The sequence below is a fragment of the Eublepharis macularius genome, chromosome 10 (assembly GCF_028583425.1).
Source record: "Eublepharis macularius isolate TG4126 chromosome 10, MPM_Emac_v1.0, whole genome shotgun sequence".
Lineage (NCBI taxonomy): Eukaryota > Metazoa > Chordata > Lepidosauria > Squamata > Eublepharidae > Eublepharis > Eublepharis macularius.
The window spans coordinates 94268644-94296016 of NC_072799.1; the positions used below are offsets into that span (position 1 = coordinate 94268644).

General features: G+C 47.0%; 1 protein-coding gene across 1 annotated transcript in view; it reads left to right on the top strand.

Annotated features, from left to right (window-relative positions):
• The first annotated feature begins 295 nt into the window (after positions 1-295).
• The window catches only part of BEND4 (BEN domain containing 4), a 31783-nt gene continuing 4705 nt past the window's right edge, over positions 296-27373 (top strand). The window contains exons 1-4 of the mRNA XM_054990621.1: positions 296-710; positions 17793-18356; positions 22494-22585; positions 25184-25424. Of these exons, the coding sequence (XP_054846596.1) occupies positions 296-710; positions 17793-18356; positions 22494-22585; positions 25184-25424 (1312 nt within the window). The remainder of the gene's footprint in view (positions 711-17792; positions 18357-22493; positions 22586-25183; positions 25425-27373) is intronic.

Sequence of the window (27373 nt, forward strand, 5' to 3'; positions counted from 1 at the left end):
CGCCGCGGGAGCCGCCCTGGGCAGCGCCTCCGGCAGAAGCGCCTCCCCGCCCCGGGCCGCCCCATTAGCGGCTCCGCGGGGGCTCCGCGCGCGCTCCTCGCCTGCCTTCTCCCTCCAGGCATTGGCGAGGCCGCCTGTCAATCACGCGCGCAGCCCCCCGACACACACACGCACACACACACACTCTCGCGCGCCCCCTCCCTCCCTCGGTGCCGCGCGGCGGGGCTCGGAGCCGGAGCCAGCAGCCGGGCGGCCAGGCGAGGCGAGGCGCGGCGCGGCGCGGCGCGGCGCGGCGATGCTGGCGGAGGAGGCGATGCAGGCGGCCGAGGAGGGCCCGAGCGCGGCCAAGGTGTACCGGCAGCAGCGCGGCCCCTTCAGCGCCCTCAAGACCTTCCCCAGCAGCCGGCGGCCGGCGCTGGGCAGGCGCTACGAGAGACCCACCATGGTGGAGCTCCCGCAGGTCAGGGCGGCCGCCGGGCAGCAGCAGCAGCAGCAGCCGCCCTTCCCGGCCCCGCTGGGCGAGCCCCCGCTGCCCTTCCAGGCGTACGGCAGAGCCCCGCCGGGCCCCCCCGCCCGCGCTCCGGCGCCGCAGCTGGGACAGCCCTCGGCAGCCGCCGCCGCCGCCGCCTCCTCGGGCCGGTACGGCCACGGCCACCAGGGGGCAGCCAGCAGCAGCAGCGAGGCCGGCGGCGGGCTGGAGCTGAGCGCAGGTACCGACTTGGCCGGGCGGGCGGGCGGGCGAGGCGCCGCTTCGGGGTCTGGCGCGGCGGGCGAGTGTGCGCTTCGCGGCCGAGCATGTGCAGAAGGCGCTTGGGGCTGAGGCGGCTGGCAGGAGCGCGCCGGCCAAAGCCCTCCTCGGGCGTGATCCGCGCGGCTGCCGGAGTACAGTGGAGCCCCGTCAAGCCGGGCCGTCCCCAGGCGGGGGGGCGGCTCTGCGTGGCCGGCAGGAGGGTCCCGCCTGCAGCTCCCGGCCGGACCGTGCTGGGGGGCCGAGCAGCTGCCTGCGGGCCCTGAGGAGGCTCAGCCCGCCTGGGGCGGCTCTCGCTCTCGCTCTCACTCTCCACCCAGCCTTGGGGCAGAGGGGGCCTTCGAGGGAGAGAGCGGGCGAGAGGCAGCGGGTGGTGTTGCCCGGCTTCGGGGGCGTGGAGCTGTTTGCCCCACCAGTCGAGGGAAGGGCTGCCTCTAAATAAAAACCGGGATCGAAGTTTTATCAGTCTTGGGGCTTGAGGCGGCCTTGCTTGGGAGGGAGGCCACTGAACTGGTGCGTTTGCCTGATACAATTGCAGAAAATGTTCCCCAAGTGGCTGGGTGTAAATGGCCTTCCCTGGAAGCTCTCCATCAAAAGAAAGGGGACTTCCAAAGATGGGGGGGGGTCGGTCCTCACCATTTCTGACATCCAGGCCCTTGAGAAACTATTGGAGACATTCCTTCAATCAATCAATCAATCAATCCTTTATTGGCATAAAAAAGACCTCGAGTGAAGCATGAAACACAGACTGCATTAGGGTTACAAAGAAATAAATACACCATCAGAATCGCTCTTTCTGTCTTGCCAGAGCGCAGCTTAATAGCACATTGCAAAATATAGCCACCTTCTCAGTCATATCCGGAGAGGGACATTCCTTGCAGTTGTATCTTATTCTTCCTCCAGGCTCCACACGAGTATGCCCAGAGAGGAGGTTTCCTCCCTCTCTCTCCAGGGCAGTCTGGTGAGCGAGCTCAGAGGCTGGGCAGAGGTCGCCCAGTGAGCAGAGATTTAAACTCAAGCGTTGCTAGTTCAAATATAACATTCTAGCTACTGCACCACGTGTGGGGAGCACATCTGCGTGTCCCAGAACCTATTTTTAGGGCTGTGGCCAGGGTGGATTTGATTTAAATCACTAGTCCGTAAGATTCAATTTAAATCACGGGCTTTCTACGTAAAGGCTTGCTGGTTGTTATATCCTCAATATTTGCAACCCAGGTGAAAGTTTCATTTTGAGAACAATAATTTCTCGGGTTACTTTTACATTTATATCAGAAAACTAACAACTGGTTATTTATCATTTGAAATAGATAGTTATGAAATCATTGTTTCCAGCTTAGTAGGTTAATCATTCATATTTGGACAACTTTTCTTCTGGACTTTATCGGAAGGAGAAAATCATTATCAGTAACCGTTTAGATTGTTTTATTTAACTAAAACAATAATATTATATAGCATGTGTATTCTTGTATTTGCTTAAACATCCATGATTGTTAACTAATGCAGATAAACAAAAATATTCCCAAACTGGATCTCACTTATGGACTCTGCTGCCATGTCTGCCGCTGCTCTTCAAGAGAAAGAATAATATAAGAAAGTCTACACTCACAAAGGCCTCAAGACTTCGGGAGTATTCGGCTCAGAAAGTTTCAGTTCCACTTGTATTGCTTGCCCATCTCTCCTCACACTTAGATCTTAACGTTTCCTCCTTATCCACCCCAAACAATCTTCTATTCATTGAAATTCTTGGAACTTAGCACTTGAGAGGTAAAGGGTTTAACTCTGTATACATAGATTTTGCAGAGGAACAATAGGGCTGAGGTCTCTTTCTCAATTCTATGTGTTTATTTTAAAACATTTTTGCTGTTAAGAAGAGGCATGTTATCTCTGTGGACACAAATTCACAGTGTTGAGAACTGCAAAACGAAGCATCTGTGACGGTATCTTCTAGATAGAAAAATTACCCAAAATGATCTTACAGAAACCTCTGGGAGAGCATGACATTGGGGCCCTGATGAATGAATTAATGGAATCCATTTACATTTTTTTTTAGAACTTTGCATGAATATACAGTCTCGTACTACATAATTAAAAATTAATCCTTATTTCATGATGAAAAACCTTTGGGCTATGATGTCTTTTAAATAGAAAACTATCTTTAAGAAGATTTTTCCTCAGAAAGTCTTATCAAAGAAAATACATTATTATTATAAAAAAATATTTTTATCCACCTTGTCTGTAGCACAGATTTCTCTTTAAGAAAGAGGGAACCTCTGAACATGTGCAGAGTTCCTTGCCCCTGACAGCTGGAAGGAGCACCACCATCAAGACAGGGTGTAGAGGCTAACGGGGGTTGATTTTGAGGCAAAAATGGAGGAAAGGAGAACCATGTAAGCCAGTTTGAGTCCCCATTGGGGAAGAAAGGCAAGGTATCCATGAGGTAGATTTATAAATAAAATAAATTTCCTTTACCTCCCATGTCCATCTTTTGGGTGGGGCAATCCTTGAGCATGGATCTGTGGATTGGAGCACTCGTGAGATGCTGGAATTGGGACTAAATGGGGCGTCTCAGACGCCCTGATAAAATCAACTAGCTGGTTAAAAGTAGAAGGGAGCGCTGCCATTGCCAGCCGATACCATCTGCCCCCTGACTCTGCATGTTCAGTGGTCCGCACCACAGTTTGGGGGGCTGCATTCCTTGCTTCTGATAGGTGGAGAGTGTCTGGTTTGGCCCCACCCCTCCAGAATTTTGCACCTTCCTTTCGGGTGTCTTGCACCCTTAGCCAAAGGCCAGCTGACAGTCTGAGAACTACTGTGAAAAATGAATAGCATCCTTCTAGATCCCACATACTTGAAGTTTCCTGTACTACTTCCAAATGTGCTCTTAAGAGTGGGAATCTCCTCCTCACACCTGGATTTGCGCTATATCTGGTTGGTTCCTGCTTCTTTTCAAACGGAAACTGTAGCACCTTGCATTGCCTTCCTTTTGTAGCCTAACCCTAACCCTAGTCGGAGGAGGCTTAGCTTTTGCTTTCTATTATTATCTAGTACATTTGAAAGTGGTGCGTGTCTTCACCGACAACCCTGTGAGGTACGTGGGGCTAAAAGCAAGCAACTAATCCAAGATCACCCACTGAGCTTCATGACTGGTGGGAGGATTAGAACCTGGGGCTCCCCTGCTTTCACACCATTATCAGGAAACCAGAACCCAGCAACCTCCTTACTCTGCATGCCAATCAGTTTTGGTTTTCTTGGTACAAAATAAATACTTATTAAAAAATCTTTTTTATTTTAAATTGAGTTGAAGACCCAATCAAAATATTTTTCCCTTTCTCTCTGAAGGTATAGAACCTCCTCAGATGCTAAATGCATCTCTGTCCCCCCACCCCCGCCCCCTGGCTTAGTGTTAGATCACACGTAGTTCTTGATACACTACCTAAATTTGGCACTGGGAAATGGGAAATTGCATCTTTAAGCAGACTACAATAAAAAATGAATTACAATAAATCCTATATAATTGCATAGGTCATTCTCTTTAATGAGATTTTATTAACCTGACTGTCAAGCTTTTGAGTCAGGCAGATATTTTATCTTCTTCAGCTGATAAAAGTGTCAGCTATAAACCACGGTATAAATATTCATAAATCTACACATCTGTGGCAGCCTATCAGCATCATTCTTTTGGACATTAAAAGCATTCTAATTACTTTCTGTCTAGCAGAGCTGAAAGGCTGCCTGTTAGAGTTGGTGCTTGGCAGGCCTGATGGCCTTTGTTTGCCACTGCAAATAGCAGCACCCCCCACTTTATGTACTGGGGGTCTCAGGAAACGGGGGGCTGACTTCATGGGCCAAATACAGGAGAGCCGTTGTCTGTTTTTGATGGCACTGGGCAGTTTGACTTGTCAGTTCATTTTGACACGTCCTAGTTTCTTGGTGGGGGGAGGGCAGGGTAAGAATGGAAGTTGATTTTGAGGGCTTTGCTGGCATTCCTCCCCTCCATTTTTTTTTTTTAGCAAACTTGATGTGTTCTTTTAAGGAGAGTTTTACACAGGGCGTGTGTGCATGCACACACCTGGGTACATGGGCAGGTCGTGTGAGTGCTTTTCCTCTGCTGATCATGGCTGGGAGGAAGGGCAGCCATTCGGACTTGCACGTTTGTTTCATTTTCACATGTCCAGATACAGTTGGGGAGTGCATATAAGTCCAAGCCTCTCTCATAAGTGATACATGTGTATCGTTTGTGTGAACTGGTCTGTTGTTACAACACTGTCTTTTCTTTCCCTGATAATTTTCCTATGATATATCTGCACCACCGTCTTTGTTTTTATAGTTGTTCCTTCTCTACAAGGAATTGCTTTGTGCGAGGGACCCTCCACAACAAACTCTCAGTCCGCAGGATTCTTTAGGGGAAGCTCTAACATTTAAACGAAGATGTTTTCTTTTTAGTGTCTTCAGGTCCCAACATATTTCAAGTGCCAAATATATTGTGTTTAGTGCCTGCAGGGCCCTGCACCTTTCGGCACTCTTGTCCGTGGTTATCTTCATGACCCAATGCTTTCTTCTAGAAAGTCTTTTTGAGATAAATAAAAGCAGTCCCTCAGGATGTCTGTTACTCCAGTTTTCAGCACCACCACCCCTGCCCTGAGGACTGTCCAGTACTGTGCCCCCTCCACACACACACACACACACACACACACACTTACACTTTGCTGCCACTCTGATATGTAGCCACTTATCAGTTATATAAACAGCACTTCCAAACATGTAATTATCTGCATTTTACTTTGATGCCCTCCAGGGAATTCATATCATTTGGGCACAGGAGAGAGCTTTATATTGTTTCATTATCAAGGCATTGGTACTGTTTTCAGATGTGGGAATGCCCTTCAAAAGACATTTAACTGTCTGGTAAATAGGATGGGGTATAGAACGATTGCGTTAATGGGCCAAACAAATGAAAGGTACGTGGAGGCAAGGGAAGAGCTAGGATGTTTCAGAAAGGCTTGACAGATGACAGCTCACCAGCTGTACGTGGAAAGCCTTTGCATGGGCGGGGGGGGGGGGGGATGCTCTTTGTCAGCAAGGGGGTATAAATGTTCCAGCCTCAATGTTTGTTTTTCCAGTGAAAAGAAAAAGAAGAATGAAGGCAAGATGTGCTAACAAGCCTGAATATTTTAATCACTTTCACAAACTACCTGCTCAATCAGCCTGCAGAGAGAGTGCAAGAGAGAGCTTGTTTTTGGAATTCACAAGATGTTGCAGGCTGCAGCCGTCTCTTGCAGCATGCAAAATACTTTGAAGGTGAAGGAGTAATGCCCACTTTGGATGGTGCCCTCCTCTGCCTGCTTCCCCTACACAGGAGGAGACCTGCCTTGCCCTGTCTTGCTCAGGACACCTTTCCGCACGTGTCATATCCACACATGGTCCAAACATTTGCAGAGGGTTTGCATCCATAAAGTCTGAGATGTGTAAGCCCGAGGGGCATTTTTGAAATCTGGATTGTCAAGTGGGGCGGGGGGGCAAGAGTGAGGATCGCTGCATGATTTCAGTTTGTACATAATTCATTTTGCACACATTTATTCATCTGTCTACTTCATTTCTTCCCAAAGGGGTGTGCTCCATTTTGTCCTCACATCGTCCTTGTGAGGAAGCTTAGGCTGAGAGGGTGTGACTGGCCCAAGATCACCCAGCCAGCTTCCATGGCAGAGGGGGGATTCGAACCTGGGGCTGGAGCAGGACTGATGGGTGGGCAGACCCGCCCTACCCCACACTGGTAGGGAAAAGGACTTTCTAGGACGTCCTTATCCCGTTCTTCCTCCACGGAGCTCAGAGGGGCTTACGTGGTTCCCTCCTCTGTCTTATCCTCACAACCATTCTGTGAGGGAGGTTACACTGAGAGAGCGTAACGGGCTCAGGGTCGCTGAGGCCACGTTGGGGCAGAAGGGGGCTTTGACCCCTGGGCCTCCCAGCGTTTAATCTGCCCCTCTGACCGCTACAGAACATCCGGTCTCTAGGAATGATTGTTTCCATCAGATTGGGAACGCCAAAGGATATTCTGCTTCTCGACATTCTCTTTTGGCCCAAATACAAGTTCCTGATGCATAGATAAATATAATTAAAATCAATCTTTTGCATATAATAGGTTTTCTTGCCAATGCATAACAATGAAAGTCATTTGTTGTACAACTAATGTGGGGGGGGGGAGGCTGATTCTTATTCAGTTTGGAAAAATGTTTTTGTGCTCAATACCATTCTCATTTGCCATCGACAAACCTGATTTATAGATCACTATAGTATTGAAAAATGTTCAAGTGTTTTTGAGTATTCTATAAAATAACCCTGTAAGGTAGGCAAGAATTATTAGGTTCATATTGCAGAATGTGAGCTGATTAGAGGCTTCGTGGCCAAGTTGAAATTTGAACTGGAAACTTCCCGGTTAAGGCACGACAGTAGCTGCCGCTTGATTTGCTGTTGAAGTTGCTAGTCACATATTATACTGCGGAATGTAGTCTCTCTTGTTGTACAGATGTCTGGTTTTGGGCTTGCCTTCTAGTCAGGGCTTTTTTTCAGGGGGAACGCGGGGGAACGGAGTTCCGGAACCTCTTGAAAATGGTCACATGGCTGGTGGCCCCGCCCCCTGATCTCCAGACAGAGGGGAGGTGAGATTGCCCTCCGCGCCGCCAAGCAGCGTGGAGGGCAATCTGAACTCCCCTCTGTCTGGAGATCAGGGGGCCGGGCCACCAGCCATGTGGCCATTTTCTCCGAGGGCAACCCGCTGAGTTCCACCACCTCTTTTCCCAGAAAAAAAGCCCTGCTTCTAGAACTTTACTGTATGTGGAGACTGACTCTTGCCATTGTCTATGCAGTTCCCGTAGATGGTGCATTTAGCACTGTGAAGACTGCAGCGCCAGCTGTCCCTGTAGCAGGTCAATCACTCAGTCAGTCGGAGGTCAACTTTGCACATCGTCAGTAGGAGCCCTTTGAACTCATGTGCAGGGAGGGCTGCAGTCCCCTCCCTTCCTAGGAGATGGGCCAACCGTCTTCACATCTGGTGCTTGTGCATCTTTCTGTGGGAAAGGCCTGTGAGGTCACCCTCTGCATGTTCCTTCTGAAGTGCGAAAGAGGAGGAGTATGGCTTGCTTCCCCTTAATGTGCAAGACCATCATTTTCATGGGATGTGGTGGACTGTACCACTTCAGGCTATAGCTTGGGCTTGCCTGTTAGAAAAATCCCACATACTAGTAAAAAAAAACTCCATGGAAAAGGATAATGAGTCAGGGAAAGGAGTTTTAGCCTAGCTTAGAGAGGCTTTAAAAATACAATCCTCCTGAAAATGCACATAGCAAGTCAGCACATTAAATGAGGTGCCTTCGCGGGAGGATTGAATACTTTCTTTTCTTTCCATGATTTGAAATTTTACCACCCAGGAGGGGTCGTCTCGTGTACTTTCTCAGCATGCTTTGATCAGATTGGCATTACCAAGTTCCTCGGTCCAGTGCAACGTTTCTCCATGGTCTCACTAGTGTCCTGCCTCCTAAGTAATCTGAGGTCCGTTCCCAGTTATTTTGCCGCAAGAACACCTTTGAACGAGAGCCGAGTGACAAGGCTTGCCAAGGTACACACCACCGGATCTGGTTCTGGGTGGATTTTTTTTTTTTGAGCTCCTGCTGCCGTTAATGGTCCAGGCAGATCAGCATCCTCACGAAGGCCAAGATCTGAAGGGCTTAAGAACGCTAACCGTCACCGCCATCACCTCGCATGGTCCCAGCCCGTTCCAAAGAGTCCCACTCCTGCAGTAGAACGTGGATGTTCTCCATTGTGGTCAGCCATTTTATTTAGAGACAGTTTCTGATTGGCTGAACCAGGAGCCGTTTGACATTCTCGCTATGCCAGGTCTCGGGGTTATTGCCATGAAGGGCCTGGGAGAATTTGGCCCTCAAAGAGAAATTCCAGGCCCCTTCGCTGAGTTTCCAGCTATTGAAAGAACAGTAAGTCTCCAGACCTTTTACTTACATTCTGTGTAATTGGCTCAGTCAGAAGTAAACCTGACTTTAGCAGAGTTGTGGCTAATGAATGCAAGCTTATCTGGCTGCCCACATCTTAATTTTTCTCTGTTTTACACTGGCATATTGCCCTGGTCTTTTGTCCCCTTAGGTCTTTCTACTACCCTCACCTCTTGGTGAGTTCAAGAGGGGTGGGAGTTTCTTAAAAGTGAAATAATGAAGTCACAATCACAAACAAGAAGGAAAAATGGGAGGAGCCTAAAGTAAAGAAGCCAAGGCGGCTCCATAAACAGCTTTCTAAAGAGCTGAGAAATAAAAAAAGACAGAGTAAAGGTACAGGATGATCTTGACAGGCTGGAAAACTGGGCTAAAACAAATAAAATGAATTTCAACAGAGATAAATGCAAAGTTCTGCATTTAGGAAGGAAAAATCAAATGCGTAATTATAGGATGGGGGAGACTTGTCTTAGCAGTAGTGTGTGCGAAAAGGATCCAGGGGTCTTAGTAGACCATACACTGAGCATGAGTCAGCAGTGTGATGTGGTAGCTAAAAGGGCTGTGTCAACAGAAGCATAGTGTCCAGATCATGAGAAGTGATGGTATCGCTCTACTCTGCTCTGGTTAGACCTCACCTAGAGTACTGTGATCAGTTTGGGGCACCACAATTTCAGAAGGATATAGACAAGCTGGAACATGTCTAGAGGAGGACTACAAAGATGGTGAGGAGTCTGGAGACCAAGTCCTGTGAAGAAAGGTTGAAGGAGCTCAGAATATTTAGTCTGGAGAGGAGATGACTGAGAGGTGATATGAAATCAAAAGATTTTTTGGCTAAACATCAAGAAGAACTTCCTAACAGTCCCTCAGCGGAACAGCCTTCCTCAGGAGGTTTGGAGATTTAAAAACCTTCCTTTGGAAGTTTTTAAGCAGAGACTAGATGGCCATCTGACAGCAGTGCTGATTCTGTGAACCTGGGCAGATCATAAGAGGGACGTCAGGAAGGGTTACATCAGCGCTTAGCTCTTGTGGCCCCTTCAAGGGTACGTGCCGAAGGTAATGCCGAATGCCACTTTAGGGTCAGGAAGCAATTTCCCCCAGGCCAGTTTAGCTAGGGATCCAGGAGGTGTTTTGCCATTTTCTGGGCATGGAGCAGGGGGTCACTGGGGCAGTTGGGGAGGGGAGGAGGTAGTTATTCATTCCCTGCATTGTGCAGGGGGTTGAAATAGATGACTCTGGAGGCCCCTTCCATCTCTATGATTTTATGTATGACTGGAAACGTTTGCCATTATTTAAGCCTTTGATTGGCCCAACAAAAGGCATTCCACAGGTCCTGTCTCATTCTTTGGGATGGACTTGGCTGATCCTGCAAGTCATAGTCATTATAAATACATGGATATTTTTTTTTTAAAAAAAGAGGATAGTCAATATGGCAACTGCCTTACACCAAATAAGCCATTAGAAACCTGCCCGTTCCTTAACATCGTCCTCTGAGGCCCTGCCCTGGATTCCATCGTTTGGAAAGTGGCAGATCGCCAGGAAAGGGCCTTTCCTCGAGTGGCACCAAGACTTTGGGAGTCCCTCCTAGGGAGTTGTGCTGTGCCTCGTCTCTCTGGACTTTCCAGTACCAAAGAAAGGCCAAAATGCTTTTGAATCTTCCTGATTTCACTTAAATTTGGGCTGATAGTGTAAAGGGTGGTTTCTGCTGTCGTCGGCTACCCTTTCCCTCTACACATTTGATTCCTGTTTTTGATGGAATTTATAATACACATTCTGAGTTATTTATTAGCTGCCTGGTTATATAGGTTTGTCTGGAAGGCGGGGTGGAATATTGTAAATAAAGACATTTCTGATCTCCATTCAAATGTTGTTTTGGGGGCAGGGGAGGGGGAAAGGAAAGGACACAAAAGAAGAGGAACTTCTGAACACTGCGGCCCATCCTGATTAAAATGCACACAGTAAATACAGCTTCAGGTCTAGAATTTGATTATAGGATTAACACAATTGAAAAACTGCCGTGTGTTTGAATCACAAAGTTCCAATCAATATCTCCCTTTGATATTTTCAAAAGAGAAGTGAATAATGAGGGAAGGCAACCTTTATATTGAAGCCTCCGTGTCTGTTTTAAATTTCATGATTCTTTTATAGTTTAATCTGAATATTTGCAGAGTCCTTTGCTCATTTGTGTGTGTGTGGGGGGGGGGGGGTGTCTGTTTTTCTAGTGCTGGAAGTATGCTTGTGTGTAATGTGTTAAAGACAAGGGTATAAATCTGTCTAATCTTGATTTGTGGGCATGACTTCCCTGACTGCACAAGCAAAACAGGCACAGGGTGGAGGAGGCAAGACTTACCCAGTGAAACAGTGTGCAGCCTGAGAGATGCGCCCTTGTCGTCTCAGAGGAATTCGGGCCGCAGCTCCAGCACCCTGTGTCCTAGCAGCCCCTGTGTGAAGTCACTTGCACCTACTCTGGCAGTGACCTCTCATTGGTGAGACTGAACCTCAGGTGTCGGCCGGGGGGTCTGTGTGTGGGGGGAGTTTCTGCATGCAGATCCTCCAAATCTAAAATCTGAAAAGCAGCCGTTGTTTGGGCAGGAGGAGAATGGGTTACTAGACCTAAGGAGCGGCAGCAGAGAATTTTCAGAAGGATGGGATCAATCTACCGGGTGATGTGCTGCATTTTGCCCCCTCCCCAGTGGAGAAAGCAGAAGGCACCTCTTGAGGCTGTTCAGGGAGGCCACACCACAGTGCCTTTAAGCCCCTGGCTGCTGCTCTTGAAAGGGCCATTCCAAAGGCACCCAGATCGGCATAGATAAGTATGCATAGAGATTTGTTAAAAGGCCAAAGTCATGCTCTTTCACAGGCCTTCTGGTCTAACATTTAGCTGGCTTCCCAGTCTAATTTCAAACAAACAATATTTAAAGACTTCATCTGAGTGATGACAATGAACGGTGAGACTCCGCTATTTACTGATTCACTTCCTTTTCTAGTCCACATTTTTCACTGGGGTTCCAAGCAGATTACAAAATGTAAACATAATACAGGCAATGGTTGTTGTGGATTTTCCGGGCTGTATCACTGTGCTCTTGGCATTGTAGTTCCTGACGTTTCGCCAGCAGCTGTGACTGGCATCTTCAGAGGTGTAGCACCAAAAGACAGAGATCTCTCAGTGTCACATAATACAGGCAGGCAGGTCTTCAACAGCTCTGAAAATTTACCAGAATTTCCAGGCACTCTTGTTTCAATCTGGGATTTTGGGTTTGGATGGAGGCACGTCATGTTGCCCCTCAGAGCTCTCCAGAGTCCTGCAGTGCCCTAGGCTGGCAAACGGAGCTCTGTGACGTCTGCCCTGAACCAAAGTAGATCTGACATGCACCTAATGTGTAATGTCACATTTTTTTTAATGGGAACCTGCAGTTGGGAAGAAAGGGGTGGTGGATGAGAAACAAACTGGTCTAGACACCGGTGATGTTGTGCGCTGTGGGCTTTAGCTGCTGCGCTCAATTTGAAATAGCCACTGAGAAGAAAAGATTAATCATCCTTTGACCATCTACTGTTCTTCACCTCTGCAGTGTTTTTCATTTATAAGAATGTCAGGGAAATGTTATAACTCTTGCGTGCAAAGTCGTGTTTGGCCCGTGGACTGCTGCTGTACAGTACAGTCCTAAGCGGAGTAACACCCTTCTAAATCCATTAGCTTCAGTGGGCTTAGAAGGTTGTAACTACACTTAAAATTGCACTGTAGGCTGGCTTTCCCGGACTTTGAACCAGCTCTCTCTGAGCTGTTACCCATCTGTTACAAGGGTATTGCACAAGATTGTGTCAATACCCTTTGAATTGTGTTGCCTTACGGAGAATCCTGAAACACAAAAAGAGGCAACCCTGAGAACAAGAACTCCAAAAAAAGGGAGGGAACGCTCCCTAACAGGGCAACAACGTGAAAACTGTTCCAAATAGATCCAGAGGAGTTAGCCATGTTAGTCTGTAGTTGCAAAACAGTAGAGAGTCCAGAAGCACCTTTAAGACTAACCAACTTATTTGTAGCATAAGCTTTCAAGAACCACTGCTCTCTTCATCAGATGCATGGAGGGTGTGAAGAAACTGGCCAGAGATATATAGGTGGTGAGGGGAGGGGGGAGTAGATGCAAAGCAGTTGCAAAAGTCATGATAGAAGTGAAGTGCACAATCCAGGCTGGGTGTGACCCCCTCCCCTCCATTGCTGAGTCTGAATGGAATGCCTGAAAGGCAGTTTCTTCCGTGTATTGTCGAAGGCTTTCACGGCCGGAGAACGATGGTTGTTGTGGGTTTTCCGGGCTGTATTGCCATGGTCTTGGCATTGTAGTTCCTGACGTTTCGCCAGCAGCTGTGGCTGGCATCTTCAGAGGTGTAGCACCAAAAGACAGAGATCTCTCAGTGTCTCTCAGTGGGGTGCTACACCTCTGAAGATGCCAGTCACAGCTGCTGGCGAAACGTCAGGAACTACAATGCCAAGACCACGTCAATACAGCCCGGAAAACCCACAACAGCCATCGCAGTTTCTTCTGATAATGAGATAACCATCCAGAGTCTCTATTCAATCCAAGTCTGATAGAGTCAAATTTACATATGAATTCCAATTCAGCAGCTTCCCATTGGATTCTGCTTTTGAAAGGTTTCTGTTGAACTACAGTGACCTTTAAGTCCTTGATGGAGTGTCTTGGTAGATTGAAGAGTTCTCCTACTGGTTTCTGGATGTTGCCATTTTTAATGTCAGATTTGTGTACATTTATTCTTTTGCGCAGAGGTTGGCTGGTTTATACAGAGCAGAGGAGCATTGTTGGCACATAAGCACATATATCACATTGGAGGATGAGCAGCTGTAAGAGCCAGAGATAGTGTAGCTGATGCCATTGGGTCCTGTAATTGTATTTCCTGGGTAGATATGAGGGCAGAGCTGGCATTTGGGTCTGTTGCAGGGTCTGGTACCTGTGTTGGTCACTCTGCTAGCCGGTTCATGGTTGTAGGTGAGAAGTCGTTTAAGGTTGGGGGGCTGTCTGTAGGCAAGGAAAGGTCTTCCACCCAGGGCTTGTGAGAGAGAGGCATCATATTCCAGGATGGGCTGTAGATCTCTGGTGATACGTTGGATAAGTTTGGGCTGGGAACTATAGGTGATAGCCAATGCTGTTCCGTTGTTAGTTCCTTTTAGTTTGTCCTGGAGCAGGCTGTTTCCAAATTACCTCTCATGAATGAATCAATTGATTACTATAGCGCCACAATAAATATTATACAATTTTTAAAAGTATTTTTAATACAAATTCCAGTGTAAATATACTAAAGTGCTCAAAGATGATCATAGGAAGGTCTTTGAGCACTTAGCATTTTAGTATATTTACACTGGAATTTTTATAATATTATATAATATTTTATAATATTTATTGTGGCTGTATAGTGTTCAGTTGATCCATTCATGAGAGTTTATTTAGAGTAGTCTTCAAGTTGTTGCCTTGTTGGGCAGATCCTGCAAACTGGAGGACGTGGCTTCTTTTACTGGGTCCAGCCATCTTGTTTTAGGTCTTCCTCTTTTCCTGCTGCCTTCTACTTTTCCTAGCATCATTGACTTTTCCAGAGAATCTTGTCTTCTCAAGATGTGACCAAAGTACGATAGCCTTCGTTTTGTCATTTTAGCTTCTAGGAAGAATTCAGGCTTGATTTGATCTAGTACCCACTTATTTGTCTTTTTGGCTGTCCGTGATACCTGCAAAACTCTCCTCCAGCACCACATTTCAAATAAATCATTTTTCTTGCTGTCAGTTTTCTTCACTGTCCACCTTTCACATCCATACATAGTAATGGGGGATACCATAGTTTGGATTATCTTGATCTTGGTTCCCAGAGAGACATCTTTATCTTTAAGGATCTTATCTAGTTCCCTCACAGCTGTTCTTCCAAGTCTTAATCTTCTGATTTCTTCATTGCAGACTACCTGTTGGTTGATGATTGAGCCAAGGAATAGAAAATCTTGAACACCTTCAATTTCCTCATTGTCAACTTTAAAGTTGTGTAATTCCTCGGTAGTCATTACTTTTGTCTTCCTGATGTTCAGCTGTAATCCTGCTTCGGCGCGTTCTCCTTTAACTTTCATCAGTAGTCGTTTCAAGTCTTCACTATTTTCTGCTAGTAATGTGGTGTCATAGGTTAAGAATAGGAAACATTTAGCTTAGGAGGCTATTTGGAGCAACTCCACTTGTTTAACTCCATTTCCCCTAGGTTTAGAGGAAATTCATTGAAGCTATTGAATAGATGGTACTTTACACCAGTAGAACTTAAGAATATTCATAAAACATCTTCTTCACAATGTTGGAGATACAATAATAATGTAGGTACATTCTTCCATATAGTATGATGATGCAAAAAATACTTTTTGAAAGTTGACTTATGACATTAACAAAAATTTTGAAATTATATACGTGATCCAACAGTGGCTGTTAAATTTATTTTACAGAAGAAATTGAAAAATTGGCACATACATAATTAATTTTTTTTAAAAATAGCAGCAGGACCTATTGTATCTCAACACTGGAAATCCACAACAAAAATTATAATTGACATGTCGCAGGACTGTTTGTAGAATATAGCTCAGTTGGAAAATATAATTCATTCTATTAGATCTGCAAAAGAGGCAAGTAAGTGGGGATATTTTTATGTTGTTTTATTCCATTTATATCTTTTGCCAGGCAACATTCAACAACTCTTCATCCTTCATTTTAAGAACTTATAAAAAGATGTGATTTAATAAATAATGCAGTTATAGGCAAAAAAGCTACAAATAACATCTTGTTAAAACTATAAAACCATAGTGGTAATAATAATAGTAAAAATTTTGTTCTTTTCTTTTTTTCCCTTAATTTCTTGTTTTGTTTTATATTTGCCTTTTTGTTTCCCCCCTTGTTTGTTATGTTTTGTCAGTGTATGGTTGTGTACTTGTTGTGTAATTGGGTAATAAAATTAAAAGTGAAAAAAGAAAAATTATTTACTTTTGTTCATTTATATGGTCATTTATACCCCCACCTTTCTTCCCAGTGGAGACCCCAACCAGCATACAACTTTGGTTTTCCCTCATCCGTTTTATCCTTACAACAGCCCTGTGAGGTAGGTTAGGCTGACAGTGTGTGACTGGCCCAAGGTCACCCAGCAAATTTCCATGGCAACGTGGGGATCCAAACTAGTCTGACACTGGTGGACTGAGATCTAGAAATAATGAAAATCCCCTAAACTAAGGATTTACTACAGATAAACTAAGGAAAATTGATTCCAATATTCTGAACACACGCATCCTGTCTGAATCACAACTCTGTTTCCAGCATTTCCAGTTTGGTGCTCTTCAGTTTCCACTTCCCCTTAACACAGAAGCATCAAGTTATCTTTCACTTGAGAAGTATTTGAACAGCCGTGTTCTGGCAATTGGGGAATGCAGAAATTGATTGTGTTTGCTGCTCTAGGGCATCAACATTTTTCATCCCTTATTATATGGAATGCAGGAGCTCCTGCTTTTTACATTTTAAATAAGATAGTTTGAATGAAACATTTTACTAAAATAACAAAATTCCAGCCCTGAGGTGGTCAGTTTCGAATTCTGTTTACCTCTTTTCTCCTCAAAACGGGTTCCATTTTCATCCTCCATTTTGTCCCCATAACAGCCTTGGAGAGGTGGGTTAGGCTGAGTGTGTGTGACTGGCCCAAGACGGCTCAGTGAGCTTCTTTGGTGGGGCGGGGGGGGGCGGGATTCAAACCTGGGTCTCCCGGGTCCTAGTCTAATAACTTAACCACCGTACTGGCTTTCAGAATAGTGATATTCTGGTATGAGTGTCCCTGGAAAGCAGGAGATGGGGCAGCCTCACACTTTGTGACGGTTGTATGACTGTACCACAGACAGGAAGGCCTTTCACTTTAAGTAACATTCCGGGGCAGCCATTTCACCATCTTAATTTCTGAAGCAGCCCTTGGTGTTTTCTTACAGAGAAGTGGTTATTGGACTGTTGCAACTAGATGAAACGGGGCGGGGGGAGCTTTCTTAAAAAATGAGAATATACATTATGAACCAGACGAAGAAGCTCCTGGAAATTCACGTGCTGAGGTCCTTTCTCTCCATGCCACGCAGACCTTATTTTGACATCACAGTGTATTTTCTGACGGCTGCCAGCCAGTGTTTTTGTGCAACAGGAGAGAGGCGTCCATGATGACATCACAGCGCCAGTTAGTCTTGCAAGCACACCCTACGAATGAGTTCTTGGGCAGCGTTCCCTGTTATGTCTGGAACTTCTAATTCTCCCCTCCTAAAGCAGGAATGCCTTTGTCTTAATCTGTAGTCTTCAAAATAAAAAACTAGCACTTTTCATAGTGAAATCAAATGTTAAATGATACCACCCCAGAATAGTGTATGACGTTATCCAGTTTCTGATCAGCATGCAAGGTGTAAAACACCTGCTTCAACCTGCCTAGCAATACCCAGGCAGGTTAATTCGTTGGAGGCCAAGGCCGCTGAAGGGCCCTAGTTGTTGAAGCAGTCCAAGATCAGCACTCTGTCCACTGGGGAACATTTTCTTGGGGAATGTGGGGATTATTTATCAGGCAGATCCATGCTCCTCCCGTACAATTTAGTGATGTACAGATTCTGTCATTTATACAGAAGCTGCTCAAGGATCAGTGCTTCTCTAATAGGGGTGGAGAACTTCTGCAGGGCCTCCTTAACTGCATGCAACATTACCTCGACCTACTTTTGGAACTCCGTGGAGGAAAACTGAGTTGGAGATGTGTGGTTCGGACCAGGGAAAGGGTGGGAAAGGATCACGTCTCCAACTCCAGTTGCTCCCCTGGATGAGATTTTTTAAAAGTACTGGTCGCAATAACACTACATTTGTCTGCATTTCACACCCTGGCCACATAAAGTAAATAATAAAACAGAGGCCTAGTTATTTCCGTGTGTCACCTTTCTTACGAGCATAATCTGGGTGGCCCCCTGCGGGGCAGATGGCCCTGCGTGCGAGTTCTGTCTTTCATCTCTTCCTCTGTTCCAGAGAGCCGTATGATTCTGGATGCCTTTGCCCAGCAGTGCAGCCGGGTCCTTAGTCTTCTGAACTGTGGTGGGAAGCTCCTGGACAACGGCCGCTCTCAGACATTGATTTCCTGTGTCAAGCAAGAGGGCATCAGCTTCGGCGGAAGAGCAGAGCAGTGTCAGCTTGGGAAAATGGTCCACAGTCAGACCTCTGACAACTTGGACCTAGAGCTGCAGTACCTCCAAAAGAAACAGCAGACCTCTGCTTTTCTGAGGGTCTTTACTGATTCTCTTCAAACCTATTTGCTCTCGGGAAGTTTCCCATCTCAGAACGCTTCCTCGGTGAGTGACTTTGGCCACCTGGCAGACATGGATCCACTTTCTACCTCTCCAGTGCACACTTTAGGGGGATGGACATCCCCAGCGACCTCAGAGTCCCATGGTCACCCATCGTCTTCTACTCTTCCAGAGGAGGAGGAGGAGGAGGAGGAAGGCTACTGTCCTCGTTGCCAAGAACTGGAGCAGGAGGTAATTTCATTGCAACAAGAGAATGAGGAACTCCGAAGGAACCTGGAGAGCATACCAGGTAATCTCACGTTTGACATCTTTACTGTGTGAGATACATTAGACATAAGCCGTGATGTAGTCACGGCTGTAGTCATCAGTGTTGACATCAGTAGGGGAAATGTAGATGCATTTGTTGGGACAGATCCCACCAGTTTGTTTTATCAGTGCTAAGTTAGTTGTCTTGAACAAATCTTTTTTGGGAGGCGGGGTAGAAACGGACTAAATCATGACGGTGTGACTCCCGCGCAAGCCTGCTGCTGTAACGCTGTCTTGAATTGTAAGGAGAGTTCCGTATGTCAGCAGAAGGGTCTCGTCTCATCAAAGGAACGTGTGAGCATGGACCGAACAAAATGGTAGGATCCAACTGGGCAGCAACAGTGGATAACGAAAGTGTAGACCATGTGGGGATCCCTTTCACTCGCAGCGGCTCTTTCCTTCCCTGTCTCTTATACCGGGAGGAGGTTCCTGACGCTCAAAGAAAGTGCTGATGATCCAACCCACAATTTCCCTTTAACTGCTATTATGAATTGCCTGCAGGCTTACCTTGGATACGTGAGCCTTGCACAGGAACACCACAGAGGCCACCTTGGGATCCCACTTGCTGATAGTTTTTTTCCTTTATCCATGTGTATGTGTGCGTGCAAGGGAGCACGCATGCATACCAATTAAAAAACGTCATGCAGCTGAGGAAGTGGGCTGTAGACCATGAAAGCTTACACATCAAGAAATCTGCCATTAAAGCGCTACGGACAACTCCTGGTTGTGCTGCCGCAGACAAAATGGCTGCCCCTCAGAATTCCCTAGGGCGCAGAGACTTAAGGGGGCATATTCTCTCTCACCAAAGGGTTGTGAGGGAAGCAAGACGCTCTAAGAGAGAGCTCCCAGCACCCTCACACTCAAATCTGTGGGGGATGCTGCAACATTTATCTTCATACTTATTTGTTTTTAGTGTTGCAGATTATCATGTAAGTGGCCCAGTCACCCATGCCTGGTTCATAACTTGTAGAGATACCTCACTTACTGTCCCAGGCATGGAGGAGACACAGTGGTAGCTCCGTTCACATGTTACAGTGAGCACATTTACAATCCATGTACAGTGTACACTTGGCTTTCTTTATGCATATGTTAATCAATTCTCATGTTACAGTCAACATGTGTCCAGTTCAGAGTGTGATTTAATCCCCACATTTATCCAAGTACTTACCCCAGTTTCATTTGTAAAGCGCGAACAAGCAATAGGTGTTCCTTGTAAAGAGATTGATGCATGAACGTGCTGGATATACTTGTGTCCGCTGCAACATCTGAACAGGGCTACAGACGGCAACACATGGCGAAGCAGCATGCCGGTGTGAATATATTCCAGGACAATTCCTGGATGAGCTCACAGGGGTTGTATTCAGCTGCGTCTTCCTCCTTGGGCTCAGCTTTCCAGTGGCAGAAGAGCCCAGCAGGGCAGGCAGTGGTCTCCAACAGGCAGCTCCCCAACTGCCGCAGAGTCACTCTCGTACGTCCCCTAAAAGACCCACGGAAAGATCACAAGCAAGCATGTTTTTTGCAAGACTCAAAAGGCCCCTGGTTGGGCCTTTCTGTGCAAAGGGAACTGGAAACCAGTCCTGCCTTTAGCTGGGGAGTGGGGGAGAATCAAGTTGAATACATTAAAAGGGAATTGTGTATTTTAAAAGTTTTAATAGCTTGGGATTTTTTGTTGTTTCTGAGAAATAGCTCTCCTTAAAAAAAAAGGCTGGCATTCCCTGAATCAGAGGCTGAAGGAGAACTTAACAGAGGAGAGGTTTCTCCCCTCCTCTCCCCCCCCCCCAGTCCCAGGGTTTGAAGCAAAGTGGAATCACCTCTCTTTAACTCTTCCCTGATTATCCCTCCTGCCCCACACCTGCCCAGCCTCGGTCATGGGCTTCCGGCTGCCTGGGTGGGTCAGCAAAGGTCTGGACTCGCTCCGTTGCCTGATGCCTGTGAGGCCCCCTTAGCTGGAACGGTCTTGGGCACAGGCCCTGCTAGCACGCCCTTGTCAGGGGGCTTGCTGATGTCAAATGGCTCTGGAAGCACAAAAGGGTCTTGTTTGCTTCTGTGCTGTTCTGGCCCACTCCCCTCCAAACCTGGAGGCTAAGGAGAGAGGAGATGAACAGTGCAGTCCTCATTGGAGCTACTCCCTGGGCTTAGACGGGGTGGGGGGTAACTCTGTAGAGGATTGCACTGCGTGTGAAGCTGGAACCAACCGCTTTGCTCTGCTGTTTTAAGGCTTATGTACTGCTCTCTTTTTCCTGCTTTTATTGTTAGCATCTTATTTTTATTTATCTGCCTTAGTTATAGTCTGCCTTTCTCACTGAGACTCAAGGCAGATTACACAGTGTGAGTTAGTACAGTCAGTTTCAAGGACATTTCAATAAACCACGTAATAGGGTGTGTAAATGCAAATTTGCAGACATGTAATACAGAGTTGAAAAAATGCCAAAAACAGAGCATAAGCAATTCTAGGACTGATACCATTAGCTGCCCTGCCGGATCATGCCCAGAGCAACAGACAGCACTCAGCAGCTCACAGTAGTAAAGTCTGTGGCCCCTGCGCCCCTCTGCTGACGCATCCCCCTGAGACCACTTCCTTACGGTACAGCCCTCCTCCTACCTGAGCAAAAAGGCCTTTTGAAGAACTCAGTTTTGCATTGTTTGCAGAAAGCCAGAGGAGTAGGACCTTTCCTAACACCTCCAGTCAGGCCAGTCCATACAGTGGGGGCCGCCACAGAGAAGGCACTTGTATGAGCAGCTGTTGATCTTGCGCATGTGCAAGGTGGCACCTGCTGAAGGCCCTGTTCACATGAGCAAAGCTGCCATGGAGGAACACGGGGGGGGGGGGGGAGAGCGCGGTCCCATAGATATGCCAGACCAAGGCCATGAAGAGCTTTGTGGGTGATAGTCAATACCTTGAATTGGGCCCAGTAACTAATAAGCGGCCAATGGAGTGACTGCAGAATGGGAGCGATAGTCATTCTTCCCCTAGCTCCTGATAGTAACCAAAATTGCAATGTTCTGCACCAGCTGTTGCCTCCAAGTTAACTTAGAGGGGAGACCAATGCATACTGCATTGCAGTAGTTAAGTTTCAGTGTTACCGTGGCAAGGATCCAAGTGGCCAGATCGACCCCAGTGAGGTAGGAGGCCATCTTCCCGGCTAGGCTAAGGTAGCGGAAAGCATTTTTTGCAACTGCCTTAACTTGCTTTTCTAGCACTGGATCCAGTCTGAGTCAGATGAACGCCATCGAAAGTGGGGAGTACAGTGTCCATCAAGGTCTCCACCTTCCCAACCAGCATCATTTCTGTCTTGTCTGGGTTCAGTTTCAATTTGTTTTGCTTTCAGCCATTTGACCACAGCTGTCAGGCAGTTTCCCAAGGTTTCCGCTGCATCCTGCAGTATTTGCATAGCGAGATATAGAGCTGCATACTGTTATCTGCATATTGATGGCATCCAGGGCTTTTTTTCAGCTGGAACGTGGTGGAAGTTCTGGAACCTCTTGAAAATGGTCACATGGCTGGTGGCCCCGCCTCCTGATCTCCAGACAGAGGGGAGTTTAGATCGCCCTCCATGCTGCTTGGTGGCATGGAGGGCAATCTCAACTCCCCTCTGTCTGGAGATCAGGAGGCGGGGCCACCAGCCATGTGACCATTTTCTCCAAGGGCAACCCACTGAACTCCCAGAAACCTCTTTTCCCAGAAAAAAAGCCCCGATGGCATCCAATTCTCTAGTTATGCATGAGTTCTTCTAAAGGTTTTACATAGAGGTTGAATAACATGGGGGATAAGATTGTGCCCTGTGGAAGCCTGGAAGATAATTCCAGCTCCGGACATAGCTGGCCTCCAACAGCTGCCCTTTGAGTCTTACAGTTCTCTTTTTTATTAGAGGATCTATTCCCTATTTTTCCCCTCCTGTGTTTGATTTGTTAAATTTATATCGCTGCTCTGCTTCCAAAGAAAGTGTTTTTAATCCTGGTAACCAGGTGAGTCTTCTCATGAGATAAATGTCAGATTCTGGCATGACAATCAGCATTCTTTCCCATTTTTTTAAAAACACAACTTTTGACTTGTGGATATGTTTTGATTGAAGTAATCATCAGCGTGTGTATAATAGCGCCTCGTGTCTTTTTCACACAGTGCCCTGCCAGACTGTTTTAGATTACTTGAAGACTGTTCTGCAACATCATAACCAGCTTATGATGCCACAGCCAGTGGACCAACCAGCAGAGGTAAGATATCCTGGGGTTCAGAAACGGCTTGTCTTTTGACACGTCACTAGTCACGGGTGTGCAGGGAAGTAAATCCGAACACACTGGAAGATTACATTTACTGGCAAGCAAAAAGGTGAAACTAACACGGGAAGTCCAACTCCTCACCTAATGTGTTTGAGTCGTGTACTTACAGGGCATTAAAGCTGCCATCCTAAGGACGCCCCCCTGGGATTAAGCCCCATTGAATAAAAGGCAACTTACTTCTGAGTAGATCTGCTTAAGATTGCTTCCAGTGGCGATTTATTCACTGCCCAGGTTTATAGGATATCTTGTGGCGGGTCCCCAGGGCCAGTCTTGGCCTTTCATGTTCTCCCCCTAACTATATCACACATATTGTGAACTTATAGAAATCTCCCTGTACATATAAACAAAGTAAATAATAAGTCCCAAAGAAAGTGGGGTGCCTTACTCAGTTACACATTTCGGGACCATGTTTGGAAATACATATTAAAATATATATTATCATTTTCAGTTTGTTTACAGTATAGGGAGGCTGTCAACCAAAACTCTCTAAACAACCAACAGTTTGTTGTGTAGTGGGTAAGGACCTGGGACGACAGTTCGAATCTAGTGCTCAGCCGTGGAAGTCCACCAGGCGACCTTGGGCCCATCAGAATCTCTCAGCCTGCCTTTCCCTCACAAGATCGTTCTTGTTGAGAGACTGTGAGCCCATCACAAGCTCTCAGTTCAACCTACCTCACAAGCTTGTTGTAGGGATTAAGTAGAGGGGGGAACAGTGTGAACAGCCACTTTGGATCCCAGATGAGGCAGAAAGGCAGGTGTTGGACTCCCCCTTCCCACACACACACACACCAGCTTGGTCCAAACAGGCAGGGTGTGATGGGCCTCAGAATGAGGAGAGGAGGGGGGCTCAGCTCGCACCCAGCTCCCCCCTCTCTCCCTGCCATGCCCACTTGGAGGCCTGGGACCATGACTGTGCTCTTCCTCCCAGCCCAGCCTCCCCTGCCCATTTATAAGCCCTTCTGAGGGCAGGTCTACCCTCGGCTCTTCCAACTTCCTGGCTACTGGATTGGAGGCCTGCTGGTAGGGAGGTTCTGGGATGTGGCACCCTGTCATCCAGTCCCCTGCGCCCAGCCTCGGTTGGACCTCAGAGTCTGATGGCCAGCCATGGAGCCGGTCCAGCCTCACAGGACTCCATCCGCCCTGTTTTCCTGCTGACCTGCAGCTCGTCTCACTTGCCCTTCTCCAGGCGCTTCAGCCGCATTGGGGCTGGCATCAGCCAGCTTGTTTGCTCTCGCTGTAGGAGCTTCGGGCTCGAACCTCTCCAGGACACTGAGGCGTCCTGTGCCAGGGAGCGGCTGCCCGGAGGCACCCCTCCCAACCTCCTCGCTTTCCCTGGTATTGCTCTGGGCCTGCCCTCATCCGGCTTGTCCCATACTGGGTTGGACTGCTGTGGCCCAAGCCACTTCTCTGGCTCCAGAGGTAAGAAGGAGGGAGACACCAGCCCTAGACGGTGGGATATAAGCATCATTCTCCCCTCGCCCCCCCCCACCACAGTAAGCCCCCAAAAGCACCATTCCAAGAAACCTGTGAACCAAACCATCGGTGAGACAGCCAATTCAGTTCAGCAAATATCCCAGTGGCACCCCAAAGAGGCTGGTTTTAACTTATTGTCAGAAGGCCAAGAGGGGTGAAGGATTACTTTCTTTCTGTGGGCTCAGTTCAACCACTTGAATAGGACCAGGGCACTTTATACAGCAGTGTAGGAAAAAAGGAGAGGGTCTGTGCCCCATGGAGCTTCCAAGGTAATGGAATTTGCACCACTGAGGAACAGGAGAACAATAAATTACACAAGACGAGTGTGAGCAACTGCCTGTCCCCAAAAATGGTTTTGAGTTGAGAAGAATGTCTGAATCGAAGGTTTCCTTGCTGAGCATGTAAGCCCCTGTCAATTCAGATAATTGGTGGCTAAATCTACCAGCTGCCATGGCGATGCTCACACAGAGCCAGTTCGCATTCATGCCAAGTTCACGGAGAGTAATGTGACTTTACTGCACTTTGCTTACTGGCCTTAAATCTTTCCCTCCAAGTGTTAAGGGATGCCAGGTCCTAAGTGCGTTAAACAAAAGATAGTATGTTAATTATGTAAATAGATTATTTTTACAAGACTACTTCTAAGATAACAACCTGTCAGCTGCCACAAAAAGGCCTGTTTGATCACACTGTTCAAAAGAAATTTTTACACGTTTTAATAGATTAATAGAGAAGATGATATTTCAATAGTTTTCCCAATTGCTGGATCTTGACACTTTTTAACCTATCTGTGAAAATATATTATAAATAGCTTCTTTCTCTCTAAAGGTGTTCATTATACCACACTGGTTCCTGTTATAGAAAATGCAAATGTAATTTTTTGAAAAATCTGTTTTCTCAGTATGAGCAATTCTTTGTTCACATCAACGTGTATTTCACTCTCAACATTTCATAGCGAGTTGCTTTCTCTCTCTTTTTTATGGCTGCTGACATCATCTTCTCTGCTTGTTAGCCTTTTTAAGATAACAAGGGAAGCAATTTTTTTGTTTTTTTATATTTTAGGGCAGCAAGCAATTGCTGAACAATTACCCCGTCTACATCACTAGCAAACAGTGGGACGAGGCTGTGAACTCCTCCAAGAAAGACGGGCGGCGGCTGCTCCGGTACCTCATCCGATTTGTCTTCACCACCGATGAGCTTAAGTACTCGTGCGGCCTTGGAAAAAGGAAAAGGTCAGTGCAGTCAGGCGACCCTGGTCCTGAAAGACGTCCTCTGGATCCAGTAAAAGTAACATGTCTCAGAGGTACTGCATCTTTTCACTCAGCGTCTACCATATGCAATCTCATTTCACCACATTAGCTCTCTGCGGGGCTTTTTTTCAGCTGGAACGCGGTGGAACGGAGTTCCGGAACCTCTTGAAAATGGTCACATGGCGGGTGGCCCCGCCCCCTGATCTCCAGACAGAGGGGAGTTGAGACTGCCCTCCCCGGTGCGGAGGGCAATCTAAGCTCCCCTCTGTCTGGAGATCAGGGGGCGGGGCCACCAGCCATGTGACCATTTTCTCCTAGGGCAACCCACTGAGTTCCACCACCTCTTTCCCCAGAAAAAAAGCTCTGGCTCTCTGGCTTCGATAAAAACTGTTTCATGTCCTGTAATGCAAAGGGAAGGGAAGTTTGCAGCAGAAACTCTGGTTGTAGGGTGTTAATTCAGGTCTCAGTGGAATACAGATTAATTGAATAATTCACCTTTTTAATTGACTCATATACTCAAACTTTGTGCTCGAGAACTCCACAACCAAGTCTGAGGAGTCGGTTGGTGTTCTTGTATATGTATTAGGAGTGTGCACCCCAAAAAATTCAGTTTAATCTGGATCCGAGTTTCAGGAATGCCATAAATTTAATTTAATTTATTAGATTTATACTCCGCCCTCCCCACATCAGTGGGCTCAGGCTGGATAAAATAAAAATTCTGTATCTCTGAAATCTGGGTCAGATTCCCTAATACAGTTCAGTAAGATTAGAAAATCCCAAATTTATCAAGCCATCATTCCCCTCGCCCTCCGGGGGGGGGGGGGCATTTTTTCAAGCAAACACTACTGAATTTTCAGGAAACCTACTCCCTCCTGTCTACTAAAGACACCCCAAGTTTCGGGAAGATTGGATCCCAGGGGCTAATTCTGTGAACCTCTGAATAAGTTGCCCCCGGCCACTCTCCATTGTTTCCTATGGGGGGAAACATTTCCAAGGCTTTCCAGGCAAAGAAACTGTAAGCAAAGGGACAATCCCTGGACAAAAGCCGCTTCCCAATGCAAGCTGAACCAACAACCAAGCCCGACAGAACCAAACTGAAGCAAGGGACATCGTTGCAAGCCCAGCAGGACCAGTATCACTCACCGAAGCCAGGCAGAACCCAGGGCCGATGAGGGGACACCACAGAACAGAACCAAGCACCCACATTGTCAGCCCTATAGCTGCAGAACCACCAAACACAAGGCAATGGCAAGCAAGCAGAGTTGTTGTAACTCAGTAGAAGATGAATCCCTCTCCCCAGAAAGGCCTTGGAAGGGGCGGTGCCTTGGAAGGGGCAGTGCCCTCATGCCCTCCACACTCGTTGGAGGGCATGAGAGGAGGCTCTAGGCCTCCAGCCAGACCTTCTCTTTCTTGGCCCAGTAGCTCAGAGAACAGACGGAAAGCAATTTGCAGGGCTCCAAGACTATTGGTGGTCCCCAGCCCTAAGGAAGCCCGCCTCGCTTCAACCAGGGCCAGGGCCTTTTCAGTCCTGGCCCCAGCCTGGTGGAACGCTCTGTCAATGGAGACCCGGGCCCAGAGGGACATATTATCATTCCGCTGGGCCTGTAAGACAGAGCTGTTCTGCCAGGCGTTCGGTGGTTGAAGGGGGCGGTGCCATGTCGGCCTCCCACCTTCGGGGTGGGGGTGGGGTTCTCCCCACCATTGCACTTGGTTAATTTATTTCATTATTGTTTGGTATATTGATTTTAGTATTGTTGTTTTCTTGTTTTTATTGATTTTAAACTGTTCACTGCCCAGAGCCCCTGGGGATGGGCGGTATATAAATTGAAATATAAATAAAATAAATAAATAAATATTGCCTCTGCCAATCCTGGTTTACGAGCCTGACATTCCCAGGGATATCTTGGGAGTGGCCATGGGGGGAGGGGGGACCTTGCCTGCCAATGGCTGCAGCCACATTTGCTGGATACAGCCAAATTAACCCAGTTTTTCCGGCTAATCA